Here is a 13298-nt window from a genome sequence, read left to right as displayed (position 1 = left end):
ATAGAGCTCATTAAATGCTTATGCATGGAAGGAAGGAAAGGAAGGCAAGAAGGAGAGAGGAAGAAACTAAGAAGAAACTGTTAAGTGGTAGAGCTAACATTTTTTATATGGTCAAAAGTCTTGCACAACTACTCACTTCTGCTCCAATTTGCCTATAACTTTCAATCAGATTAATTGCCCAGTGATCTGAAGAGAGTCAGAGACAGGGAGCATCCAATCTTAGCAACCAATCATTTCAGGACTTCGCCAGCTCTTCACATGAGCAGTTAGTGATTGACTTGTTTCAGTAAAACTTGTAATCAGGAATGTTTAAAATACACTCTTGTCCAAACACCTTGATTTTTATTGATTTATGGGACATACATTTCCTTTTTAAATTCACTCTCCTTCCCTTTAATCTTTCATTTTTTAATGTATAGATAAGATTTATTGATAGGGCAAATATGTTACATTTGCCTTAACTTGTTATAAAACAGAAGTAGGTAATCTGGAACAAATGACAATGAACAACAGAAAAGCAGACAAGGAATGAAAAGAAAGATATAAGGAAGCCACTGTTAAAAAACCAAACCAAACCAAACCAAAACAAAAAAACACATTAAGTTAAATATACTATGTGTCTAAGTATCATTGTCAACGGTGTGTGTCAAGGTTCCTGAACCTCAGGTTTACTCATATATAAAGTGGGACTAATAAGATTGAAACTTACCTACAGAATTGTTGTGGACATCACATAAAAGTTGATAAGGGTCTTTTGTAAACAATAAATAACTATGGAGATGTTAGTTAGTTTTATATTTAAAGCTTAATCCCATGAAAAAAAAATAAAGCTGAATAAATTCTGGAACTAATAAAGTTGTAAACCAAATAGATTATCACAAATGTATGCACACACATGTATATGTATTTATGCAGACATAGATCCATCATTCAGGGTAGATGTCATGTCATGCACATCTTTTAAATTTCCCATAGTACAAAATGTAGTGTTAAATATACAGGAGACACTCAAATACTTAAATTGCATTCAGTGATTACTATGAAATGATTATTTCACTTTGATCACAGGTATATAAGAGCTTGGTTATGTATGGATGGCAAATATATTTTGGGGAGTCCTGGGAACAAGAAAAAGCAATGCTGGAACGGAGACACATGAACACAGGATATTTAGTATGATGACAGAATTGTATATTAGGTCAAAAACAATGGCATGAGTGGTGAGGACAGGCCTCTCTGAGCATTTTTCACAACTTTGGCTTGTCTCTTGAACTAGATCTCTGCCTAGGAAACCTAGCTACTTCTCTGTTGGTCTACTTTTTTGTTTCCAGCAAGGGTAGCTGCAGAAAATAGAGTCCCTAAGTAATACTTCAGATTATTTTTTTCAAAACTTATTTCTCATCTTACTGGTTCCTATTTCGATGCCATAGTTATGACTTCAGAAACTATTAAACTGGTAAATTTTCAGTTGTTTTAGGCTTAACCAAAGAGGCTGGACTAAATCGTTTAGACGCCAATGGTCCTGCCCATGTAGAATAAAATTATGACAGTATCTACACAATGATTCTCTTGGTTAAATAAGCTTTTCTCCCCTCTCTATTAAAATTGATGTTTGTTCTGAATTTTTATAAATTGCTTTTATGAATATGAACTTTTTAGATCACTTGGTTTTAATTGTAATGACAATCTATGGCAGTATCTAGAAAATAAAAACGAACACTGAATGCTGTACATTTAGATCATGCTTTATAATTTGAAAATTATTTATACATATAAATAATTTGCATGTATTTTTTTCCTCATTTGATTTCTATTTTAACTGATAGTGAGAGCAATTAAGTAACTTACAAAAAATTACTCAATGACAGCTCAAGTTTTCTGATTTTACTTTCAGAATCATTCGACCCTTATTAATCACAACTACAGGTATACAGGTATATAACTACCAGGTACATTAAAAATAACCTTTAAATATTTCATAATTGTATTCTGTTTTTTTTTTTGTTTGTTTGTTTGTTTTTTTTGAGATGGAGTCTTCCTCTTGTTACCCAGGCTGGAGTGCAGTGACGTGATCTGGGCTCACTGCAACCTCCACCTCCTGGGTTCAAGTGATTCTCCTGCCTCAGCCTCCTGAGTAACTGGGATTACAGGCACCCACCACCACATCCCGATAATTTTTATACTTTTAGTAGAGACGGGGTTTTGCCATGTTGGCCAGCCTGATCTTGAACTCTTGACCTCAGGTGATCCACCTGCCTCGGCCTCCCAAAGTGTTGCAATTACTGGCGTGATCCACCGCACCCATTCCATAATTGAATATTCTCATAATTTAAACAGTCTTATTAAGTGCCAAGGTTTTGGGTCTTATATTTAACTTTCTTCCACTTAACTAAAAGACTTAACTACTTCACAGTTCTAAAATCATTAGGTTACATACACAAAAGAAAAGTTAATCCTGAAAAAAGAGGCTACAAGTGTTTTAATTCATTCATAGCAAAGTAGAAATATTATAAGTCCACGTAAATTGAGTTACGGGATGCAGCAGAGGGTGGAAACTTGGAGCCAATTAAGAGTTTTGTGCTATGCACATTTTTAGTCAACAAATCAATAAACATTTTTCAAGTGCCAATGATACAGACCCAAAACAGAATATAAGGTATGACTAACATATGGTATAACTCACCCTTAGTCAACCATGTCCTGTGTCCTGTACATCAAACCTTAATCACACACATATATACATAGAAACATAGTTTACATTATAAACGGAAACATAACATTAAATTATTTTTGCCACATTTTATTGTGCTTTTGCACGTATCCTAATCACTTAATGGTGCTACTATTTTAAGATGGGTATTTTATCCACCAGTACCCAGTAATGAGTATTTTAAAAATGAAACCTCCATAATTTTGCTTGGTGGATGATATAATCTTAAAAATTTGACTCTGTAAAATTTATTAGAACAATAAATATATCTTCAAGCAGTATCTTTAGCAATAAATATTTACACATGCTTGGCTATTCTTTTCCAAAGTTTATACCCTAAATGTAGAAACAGTTTATCCATGTTCTTTATAGATTCCTTTCATTGCTAGAAAAGTCTAAATACTTCTGAGAAAACTATAAAAAGCTAAGTCAATGAGCAATTTTTGATATGTTCTCCTAACTGAATGTTTTTATTTTAAAAATGTTTCAGGGCAAATAGTAAATATTGGTTTATGTGGCTTAGATTTCTGTTTCTTATGTGAATACATATACTTAAAGACTATTTTATTACATCGTCTTCCTTATGTAGTTTTCTTTTAGAGTTTAATATCTCTTGCCTCCAGTTGATAGGTAGAAAAATTATAGGATTTTTTTTCTATTTGATATCATTACAATAGAGATCAATTGAAAAATGTAACTGAGGCCCCCCAAACTTGAGCAAAGTCCTCCTTCTTCAATGGGTAATTATTTAATTTGTCACGTTAAAAATAAACAAGCAGACCTGAAGATTTGCCATATTAATAAACAAAGACAATTTTTTCTGAAATGCATTCATTCATTTAATTGTTAAAATATCATTCTGTTATTTTAAACTAAGTTGTCTGGCAAGATCCATAAATATGTTTAAGCCATTTATATAGGTCAGCTAACATGGGTTATGCTTTTTAAAGCACCATCTGACTAAGCACATTCTGCATTTTGCTAACAAAGTTACAGTACATAATAATATTTTAATCAACCAAAAAGAACAATAATAGATCTGACTGTTGGGCTGATAATCGTCTTATCACACCCTGTGAAACCTAGCTCTAATATTTGACAGAGCCTCCATTACTTGGCAACCCATTCTAAAAAAGGCCAACAATGGAGAGGGAGTGAAGTGGAGTGTGCAGTACCTCCGTATCTACATAAAAGAGATTAGAGGCGACAGCGTTCCATTTTACAGCTCAATCATATTGTGTTAGCATGCGCTTATCCGAGCGCGGACGAAATTGAAAGAGAAATAAAAAAGAGTCAGGCAGATAGGAACCAGAAAAGCGAGGCATGAGCAATTTCCAAGGATATAAAAGGATGCTAATGGCTGGGCCCTGTCATCCTTAAAAAGGGCTATTAGGGCACCATCATCTGTTCTTGTGCCCTTATGCTCCTCCAACTAAAGTCAAGCATTTTCTAAAGCCCTTGTGATCTTTTTTTCTTCTAGAGATAAAGTATGGTCATGTTTCATAACAACACACTTTCCCATTTATATGATTTATTAATGTAAGTCAACTAATTCTATTTACTGATAAAAAACCTATTCCATATGTATTTTCTTCAATATCTTATTTTGTTGTATCCTTCACTTTCTTATAAAGAAAGTGTGCAAAAGTACATTCGAAGCAGCACAGAAAAACTACTCATTTTCGATGCTAAGCTTAATTTTAAAAACATATATGTATGTGTATGGGTGTAATTATACAAACTGAGAACAGCATAAAGATAACAGGAGCTTGAATTTTAGTGTATTAAAAAATGACTTCACTTTAACATAAGCTTTGCAAAAACAAAGAGTTTTAAAGTTAAGACCAAGACAGGTGAAATTTCAGTTCTGATTTGGCTTTAATTCCGGCTATGACCCCAGTTATCAGGATTGGTTCATGTTATCAAGAACACAATTTTACTTTTATCGAGGCGGAAATGTGACTTTTATCTTTGCTTTCTCCAGCCTTTACTTCCCTGTCTCTCAGTCCATATAGCTGTAGTGTGGTCCTCTACTGACCAACCTCCTGAACCCAGGGTAAGGCAGCACACTTTGATATCAGAACACCCTCTCCTTCTACCTCAAGCACTGTATGGCATAGGTATTATTAATTTTTTTTTTATTTCTGTTAACTCTTGTTTTGCTAATCCCTTTCTGAAAAGCCAAGATATTCCTTGCAATCATTTAAAACACCCTCAGGGTATCACGAAAATCAGAGCTGTGAATCACTACTCCACAGTGAACTCTTCTGACATTTGCTATAGAGAGAGAATAACGTCAGTCCCCACCAATTCTAAGCCTCAGCTTAAGACTGAACCCATAATCGTATAGTAATTGTTTCCACCACTGGAAATGGTGTTACTCATAGTTATTTAAAGTTGCTGTCTTTACAAAAGTCACTAGAGCCCCTTTACTGTGACAAGTCCCTTTGTAAGCTGACATTTCTACTTGGATGCACAGTCGGACCTACATATTTATCACTCACTTTCCTTACTAGAAAGTTCAAAAGAAATTGTTGACTTTTATTGGTTTTTATTATGCTTTATCTGTATGATATCAAAATATTGGCCTTACAAATCTTTTATTTCAGGGACAACTTGAGCAGAACTCTCCGAAATAATGGGTGGTTTGGAACCATAGTGACACAGCTTTTCACGCTGTTGTTAATAACAATATTATCATCATTATCATTTTGAAATAGGTTTTTTAAATGCAATAAACTGGAGACTAAAATATCTTGATTCTACTCCAGGAAGCCACTCTGAAGGTACTGGATATGGCTGTGAATTTGTGCAAGTGTTTTTTACCTCTCTCTACCTCAAATCTCCTTATCTTTGAATTGAGAATAATAATACCTGATTCCTGGGTTAGAACAGTGGTTTTCAGTTTGGGGGAAGAGGGTCAGGCTGGGGCGATTTTATCTCCTGGAGGACATTTGGGGCTGTTTGAAGACAGTTTTGTTTCTCACAATTCAGGGGTGCTACTGGCATCTAGTGGGTAGAGGCCATGGGTGCCGCTAAACCTCCTACAATGAACAGGGCAGCCCCTCATGACAATTATCTCGTCCCAAATATCAATAATGCCAAGGCTGAGAAATCCTGGGTGAAAATAATGATATTTAAAATGTGTGTATACATATATCATAATGATATATTAATATAAATGATATATATCAATCATCTAAAAAAGTGTCTATGGACACTTCAACAAATGTGAGTCTTGTTTCTTTCATCTCTAAACCCTTCAATAGTGCTTTCCTTACAAATAAGTTTTCATACACTGTTGAAGTAAATTCCGGCTGTTCCCACTGCATTAATCAACAATTGTCTTACATCTTGCAGTAAATCCTTTCTTTTTATTTTTCTAAAAGTCATACAGATGTGATTACAATCCAACTGCAATATCAAATATCCACACAATCAAATTCTTATTCTTCTTTTATATGTAGTAATCCTTGTGTAGGTGTCCTCTAAAGAATATACAAGCTCACCTATTTAACTAGTTTTGACTTAATTTGGGGGGCTTTATTAGCAAACAGTGTAAGACAAAGTAGCTGGTATAATACAGAGTGATGTTTAAATTAGTTTACAATTTGCTTGGCCTCATCTAGAGCTACAACGAACAAAGCCATTCAGAAATGTCAGCTGTGTTCCTAACCACTGTAACAAATTGTCGCCTGAACGCTGCACACCTAATGACTTCAAATTAGCTTCACTGCGATATCGCCTGACAGTTCGTTACGACTGTTAGCAACATAGCTGGCGTATCATGACCAATAAATTGGTTTCAGTGTGGGCTGGGAAAGGGACTTCCATCAATTTGATTAAAGAAATTACTGTAGCATTCAAAGCATAAAGACAAACTAGTTTAAGGAGACAGAAATAAGTTAACTGTACCAGAAAAACATTGCTTATCATTCGAAAACTTGTTTATAAACTATCTGAAAATTCAACTCCAAACAAATAAAAAATAATTCAAGTAGAATACTAAAATTCTCAAAACTTACAAGCATGTACATATTTGTTCATATTACAGGATGGGTCAAGAAAAAAAGAAGAGAAATATTTTTAAATGCTAACTTTAAATTACCATATAGGAAAAGTTACCATGTCCATTTAATATTTATTTTCACAATTTATCTGTAAAGATAAATATCTGATTGTAAACCAAAGCAAAGCTTGTGAATATGACCAGCAATAGGATATAACTAGCCACTATGAACAAAACTAGTGATTCTTAGTTGGGAAAATAGTACATTAGGCTACCGCTGACAAAAACATTTTTTAAAGTGAAAAGAAAAAGTAGAAGTATTTGCTAGGAAAAAGGTAAGAATTTTGACAAAGGATAAAGAAATGTTTTAAATTTATATTCTCGTTAGCTTACACTGGCAGTAGTACCTGTACATATGAAAAACTAACAAGAACTCAAGGTGGTACCAATATAAATAATATAAAGTCTAAGGATTCTATTAGGATATGCAAAACTCTAAATTATGATTAAAAATAAATGTAAAGGGTTTTTTTTAAGTCTAAATGAGAAAAATTTGAATTCACCCAAATCTATATACATAACCTAGGGAATTAATTGCAACCTTTTCTTTTCTTTTTCTTTTCAGAAAATGTACCTGGAATATGCTTCGCCCATCCAATGATAACCACCAACTCTCGGTCGGCCAAGTCACACAGTGTAGTGAGGGCTTTGATGTCACTGTCGGGGACAGTAGGGTCAGGCATGGCATAGATCTTCTCCGGTTCAGCCACCAACAAATGTGAGACAATCTTGTTATCTGCAGGATCAGACCAGAGCACTACAAGATCACTAGTAGTATCATCCCTCTTTTATAAACCCTAGAGTATTTTGTGTTTTGAAAAACAATCCAAATATCCTACAATAAACCCTAAATATTCCAATTATGGCTCAATAGGTATATATTAAACAGTGTGCAGGAAAACTCATAGCAAGACATATGCCACTGCAGTCGTGATAGAATGTAGTCTTTTTTTTCCTTCTTTGCTCTACCTGCTTTTGCTGGAATGAAGCGTCTGTCCTGTAGTGAAAATTTTTATAGCAAACAGATAAGAGAAGTTAGATGCTTTCTGGGTTTGTGCTTTGATTCTTAAGTGGGATTTGGTGAAGTAGATTAAATGGTATAAAATAGCTTAAAATAAAACCCCCAGTAAACTATTGAAATATAGATCATAACACAGGAGGCAAAGAACTACTAATGCCTGTAGTCATAATGGGCATGAAAGTCATTAATTGTCTTAATTCCTTTAAAGAAGAGCAAAGGTCAGAGCCCTTCTGCCTTGGTGAATTACTGACTATATAACTCTATCTCCGTGGGATGCATTAAATAGGAATTTATTTTTTTCTCCCCCTCCCCACACACCCAGCCAGTCTTCCAAATACAGCTAATATGTTTCCATAAAAATACTCCTCCTTAAATGTTACAGTCATTTTCTCTTCTGTGTGTCAAATTCTTTAATCCTCTATTTTCATCAGTTGTCCTTAGTTCATTCTCTGGTTCAGATTTATCTGTCTGAAATTTGTGATATATGTTTTAAAAATCCTTCAAAAAATAAACACTAGAGACAAATGGAAAGCATCACATCAAATGTGTTTTATTGCTCAGGGGCATGTGAGAGTTATGGAAGGGGCTGTAAAGTCTTGGTAACAGAATGATTTTTCTTGTTGGCCCTATTTTCAATTTCTATATGTAGCTTAAGATTTTATGCTTTCTTCTAAGTGAGGAGATACAAACGGGTAAGAATAAACCCACATATTTAAATGTTCTATGTACTATTACTGTAGAAAACCAGGACTTTAAATGAGGTTCTTGTGAACACAGCCAAAGTTCCCAATGTGTTTATCAGACTCTTTGCCTCTCGCTCTAAGTTTTTAACTTTTTAAACCCAATATAAAAACACTTCACATAACTTAGAGTTAAATATAGCATTCATTTTATCTCCTTTTATTGAAGAATGAGGCTTGTCCAAGCTAGAATTAGCACTTTTTCTAACATAACATTTAAACATTTATGAATATGGCTCCCATATTAATTATACTTATTTCAAATAGACAACAGATAATATTCTACCATCATCAAATTGAGTAGGCAGATTTGGGAGGAAATATTCCCAAATACTACGTTGACTAGAAAAGAATTAAAAATTAAATAGAGATTAATTTTTTAATATTTAATTTGGATTTTTTTATATGCTACAGAAACAACACCCCATACTTTTAGTTATGCTTGGAAAAGTTTCAACTTTCATTGCTCTGACAATGCAACAAAACCTGTCAGCAACCATTAGATTCTCAGGATTAGAAGAAAATCCAAAAGTAAAGAGCATAAAAGTATATCCGAAAGTAATCATGATTCTAGTTGTTTTTTTTTTAGTACAGGGAACATAGCACTGGCTTTATCCAAGTCAATGGATACTTGACACGAGAGGTCAGAGAAATTTGGTTGAAGCTTAGAAATTCCCATCATTCAGAAAATGGAATAGCCGGCAGCACTGTTTCTAGGTAAATCTTATTTAATGTTTCCCTAATTAGAATCAATAGAACCCAATTTTCATTCTTGGTTCTTTGTAGTACACAATCAGTCAGGGTCCAGAAACCTCCCCAGCCACTTTCTCAGCAAAGCTCAGGCACAGTCTCTTGACACTTATCTGACAGGATCTGAAAATTAAGTTTTATAAATGTTTGTTACAAAAACACACTAATTGGACGGACTAAAGAAAATTAACACAGAGGCCTTTAGATAATGAGTAATGATTTATTAGGAGTCCTCTTTATCTGAGACAAATGGAGCTCACTGAAATTGCTGTAATCTTCTTAAAGGTACTTGACAAGCCACTTCCCAATTTCTCAGGTTTACGAAGAAAACCATAGATGCTCCTCTATCATTTCAACTTACACATGGGCTGGTGCTCATTTTTCTTTCAGTAGAGGAAATTATCAATGGTTTCAGTCAATGTTTGTATAAAATAAATGAGAAATGGGCAGTCTGTATATTAGTGAATTCAGAAAAACTAAACCTCTAATGAAATTAAGCATTAGTGTTTACTGCATATTATTGTATTATCAGAGAGGTTTTTTATTATAATGTGCAAAATCTGTTTAATGCAGTCCTCAATTGTATTTGCAGAATGCCAAACAGCTTATGCAGGCTGAGGAGAAGATGCCAGATTGGACAATTGAAGGTATAATCAACATAATGTTTTTTGGAAAGGCAAAAGGAAACTATGCCATATGTTCACTTAAGCTTTAATTTTATGTAAAACTGGTTGTTTTTCCTTTGACATAGCTAAAATGTCCTTTCATTTACAGTTCAGGGTCTGTTTTATTTATTAAACAGATTTCCATATGCTCACATGTATATGATGCACAGCAGTGACCCCTCCTGGAGAATCTGAATTAGAAGTGGACATCTTCTCTTCCCCTGAAGGCAGATCAAAAATTACCCATGTCTTTCCTAGAACTGCTACAGATGCATTTTCCTCTGGTGAGTGCTGGTTGTGTCTTCTTAGAAAAAGACAACTAAATTGGAAAACCGTTTTCACCAAAGCACTCCTCCATGCCCAGTAGGATCCCTATTCATAAACATCCTAAAACGCTAGTTCTGTTGCACTACAACTATTAACTGATTTTCAGAAAATAGGATACAGTGATTGCCTCAATCTATATTCCAACTCTTTTTCGTTAATGACAAAAAGAATGGGGCTTGCATTTTAGCAATGTACCAGTCATCCTTTCAAATTGCAACTTGGCTCCATAAAACCATGAGCTCTTTAAAAACAATTCATACCGTCCATAAGGGCATCTCAGATGGAACCAGCCACCTATGCTTGTTATTAGTAGTGCCCATTCTTGTTTTAATCTATTGCTAGCTAGTGTGTTAACCTTCTATAGCTCCAAATTAATGAGGCCCCTAATGTATTTTCATTGGGAGGTTGAGCAGTCAAACTCATTTAGTTAGTGAAAACTACAAAAATCACTTTCTTGTGAAATCTGAAACTAAGAGCTCCAATGAACTAATGATCACAGTATGATCCATTTTATGTACCTCTGCAAATAAAGATAACCAGTAAATGTAAAATTCACACTATATAAGCTATGCATTAATATGCTTATGCTTCCACAAAATGACTAGGTTAAAAAAAGGCTGGAGAGAGAAAACCACAGATATCTCTAAAAGAAAAAAACAAGATAATAAGCTGAGTTGCTGTCGCTCCTCACAGACAATCTTTGGGAATAGAGCCACTGTTCTCCAACAAAGAGAAGTCTCCTTGGAGTCAGTAGGGATGGGCATGCCAAAGCTGATGTACATAGAGCCAACTGGGAGGATTTCGTGTTCTGGGAAGCCAGACACATCTGCTGTACTTACATGGCTTTTTGGCTGGCTGAACCAGCTGAGGGTTCAGGTATGGGCTGTTCTCCGCATCTATTCTGCGCTTGTACTTCTGCCGACCTCCACGTACTCTGTCAAGACGCACCCCTGTGAGCAAAGACAGGCACCGGCTTACTATTAAGGTAGCTATGTTTGAGACCAATCAAATACCTAGACGGTATCCCCCAAGAGGACATAGGTGACAAACAGTAGAATGCAGAATGGACCAGGGGTACTCAAATAATGTAAATAAGTGGTGGCTAAATCAAACTTGCCAGAGGTTGAAAACCAAATCTATCAGCAGATGACAGATCCGAAAGACATTTTATGCAAAGCCATCAGAGTCACTATTTGCACATCAAAGAAAAGGCAGATTTCCATGTAGATTAATACAAAGAAGCCGCTATTTGGTGCTAGTATAGTTTCTTAAATTAAAGACCCTGGCATTTAGCATCCTTTTCATCAGTCAGCCCTGAAAGCTCAATGTGTAGGACTGAGTAGACCAAGAGCTATCCAACTTCCCTCCAGTCTGCCAGAGGCCTCAGGATGGACCTGTGGAATTGAGCTGAATAAAGAGCACCTATGTGCTGGGGAGGAGGGAGGCCAGAATTACACTACACAGATTCAGTCCTGAGAGACGCAAGAATTGTTCTCTATCAAAATGTCAATATGTCTCAAGGGGAATGTTATTTACATTTTGGCACAAATTTGTATTTCCTCTCATATGTGAGAAAACTGAGAGCAGGTTTGGGCTGAACACAGGATAGAAAGGGGAGCTTCCTAGCCGGGCACGGTGGCTCACGCCTGTATAATACCAGCACTTTGGGAAGCCAAGGCGGGCAGATCACCTGAGGTTGGGAGTTTGAGACCAGACCGACCAACATGAAGAAACCCTGTCTCTACTAAAAATACAAAATTAGCCAGGCGTGGTGGTGCATGCCTGTAATCCCAGCTACTCGGGAGTCTGAGGCAGGAGAATCGCTTGAACCCAGGAGGCGGAGGTTGCAGTGAGCTGAGACTGTGCCATTGCACTCCAGCCTGGGCAACAAGAGTGAAACTCTGTGAAAGAAAGAAAGAGAGAAAGACAGACAGAAAGAAAGGAAGGAAGGAAGGAAGGAAGGAAGGAAGGAAAGAAGAGTGGAAGAGGAGGGAAGGGAAGGGAAGGGAAGGGAAGGGAAGGGAAAGGAAAGGAAAGGAAAGGAAAGGAAAGGAAAGGAAAGGAAAGGAAAGGAAAGGAAAGGAAAGGAAAGGAGGGAGGAAGGAAAGAAGGAAGGAAGGAAGGAAAAGAAGAGCTTCCCAAAGAATTCCAAATGCTTGGATGTCGAAGGAAGTGAATGTTAATAGGAGAGGGCTAAAGGGTGAAGCTGGAAAGTGGGCAAAAGTAGACTGACAGGAATAGAACTTTTTCCCAAATAGTGATGGGTTGGGTCAAGATTCAAAGGGGATTTTCTGGCAGTGGATTTAAAAGATTAAGGAAAAAGCCAAGGGAATGAATGGGGTTACAAATATAGGAAAATTTCATTAATATCAGGAAGTGATAGGGAAGAGCTTGTCAATCTAGTTTCCAGACTGTAACTGTAAAGTCTAGCACAGGACCATATAAATCCCTACCAAATACAGGGATGACTGCTTGGGAGCAGAAGTGAGGGGACACTCTTTTGCAATATTATGTTGTACTTTAATTGATATAACAATGTAAAAGTATCCATTAAGAAGTTCAACCATGTAATTCATTGTACATATTTTGGCATTTCTCAAACTGTTTAGGAAATAGATTTGGTTTAACAGCATCATCAGTATTACTATTTTATTTAAGCCCCCTCAGAGCCATTCATATGTGACGGGCTCTGTAAAACTCTAAGAGGAAGCTACATAGCACATGCAGTGATTTGCAAACCAATTGAACCAGAGCTCCAGTTTTTTTGGAATACTGATTAATGTCATGCAGAATATGTGAGCTGTGGGTTATCTGAGTTACATGAAACGATTTGGGAAAAGCAGATCTATTTCTATGTGAATATTTACAGTGAATATATTACTCAAATGTTAAAGATTATTAGGAAAACAATTTTTCATATTATCTTAACAATACTACTTTAAGCGTTGATTATCTTTTAGGAGAACACACAAAAACTTGGTTCTAGATAAAGCCTGAATTGTCATATTGAAGTATC

General features: G+C 35.7%; 1 protein-coding gene across 46 annotated transcripts in view; it reads right to left on the bottom strand.

Moving 5' to 3' along the window:
- Window positions 1-13298, bottom strand: part of ESRRG (estrogen related receptor gamma) — a 640701-nt gene that overhangs the window by 53643 nt on the left and 573760 nt on the right. For 25 of the 46 annotated variants that reach the window (XM_063791978.1, XM_063791996.1, XM_063792000.1 and 22 more), the window contains 2 exons: window positions 11122-11232; window positions 7354-7515 (listed from right to left, as the gene is read on the bottom strand). In XM_063791978.1, coding sequence (XP_063648048.1) covers window positions 7354-7515; window positions 11122-11232 — 273 coding nt within the window. Of the gene's footprint in view, window positions 1-7353; window positions 7537-11121; window positions 11233-13298 lie in introns of all 46 variants that reach the window. The other 21 variants (XM_063791940.1, XM_063791925.1, XM_063791933.1 and 18 more) reach the window with 1 other exon arrangement.

The sequence above is a fragment of the Pan troglodytes genome, chromosome 1 (genome assembly GCF_028858775.2).
Source record: "Pan troglodytes isolate AG18354 chromosome 1, NHGRI_mPanTro3-v2.0_pri, whole genome shotgun sequence".
Lineage (NCBI taxonomy): Eukaryota > Metazoa > Chordata > Mammalia > Primates > Hominidae > Pan > Pan troglodytes.
Note: the sequence above shows the minus strand (reverse complement) of the source record. Positions and strands in the feature narration are given on the sequence as shown.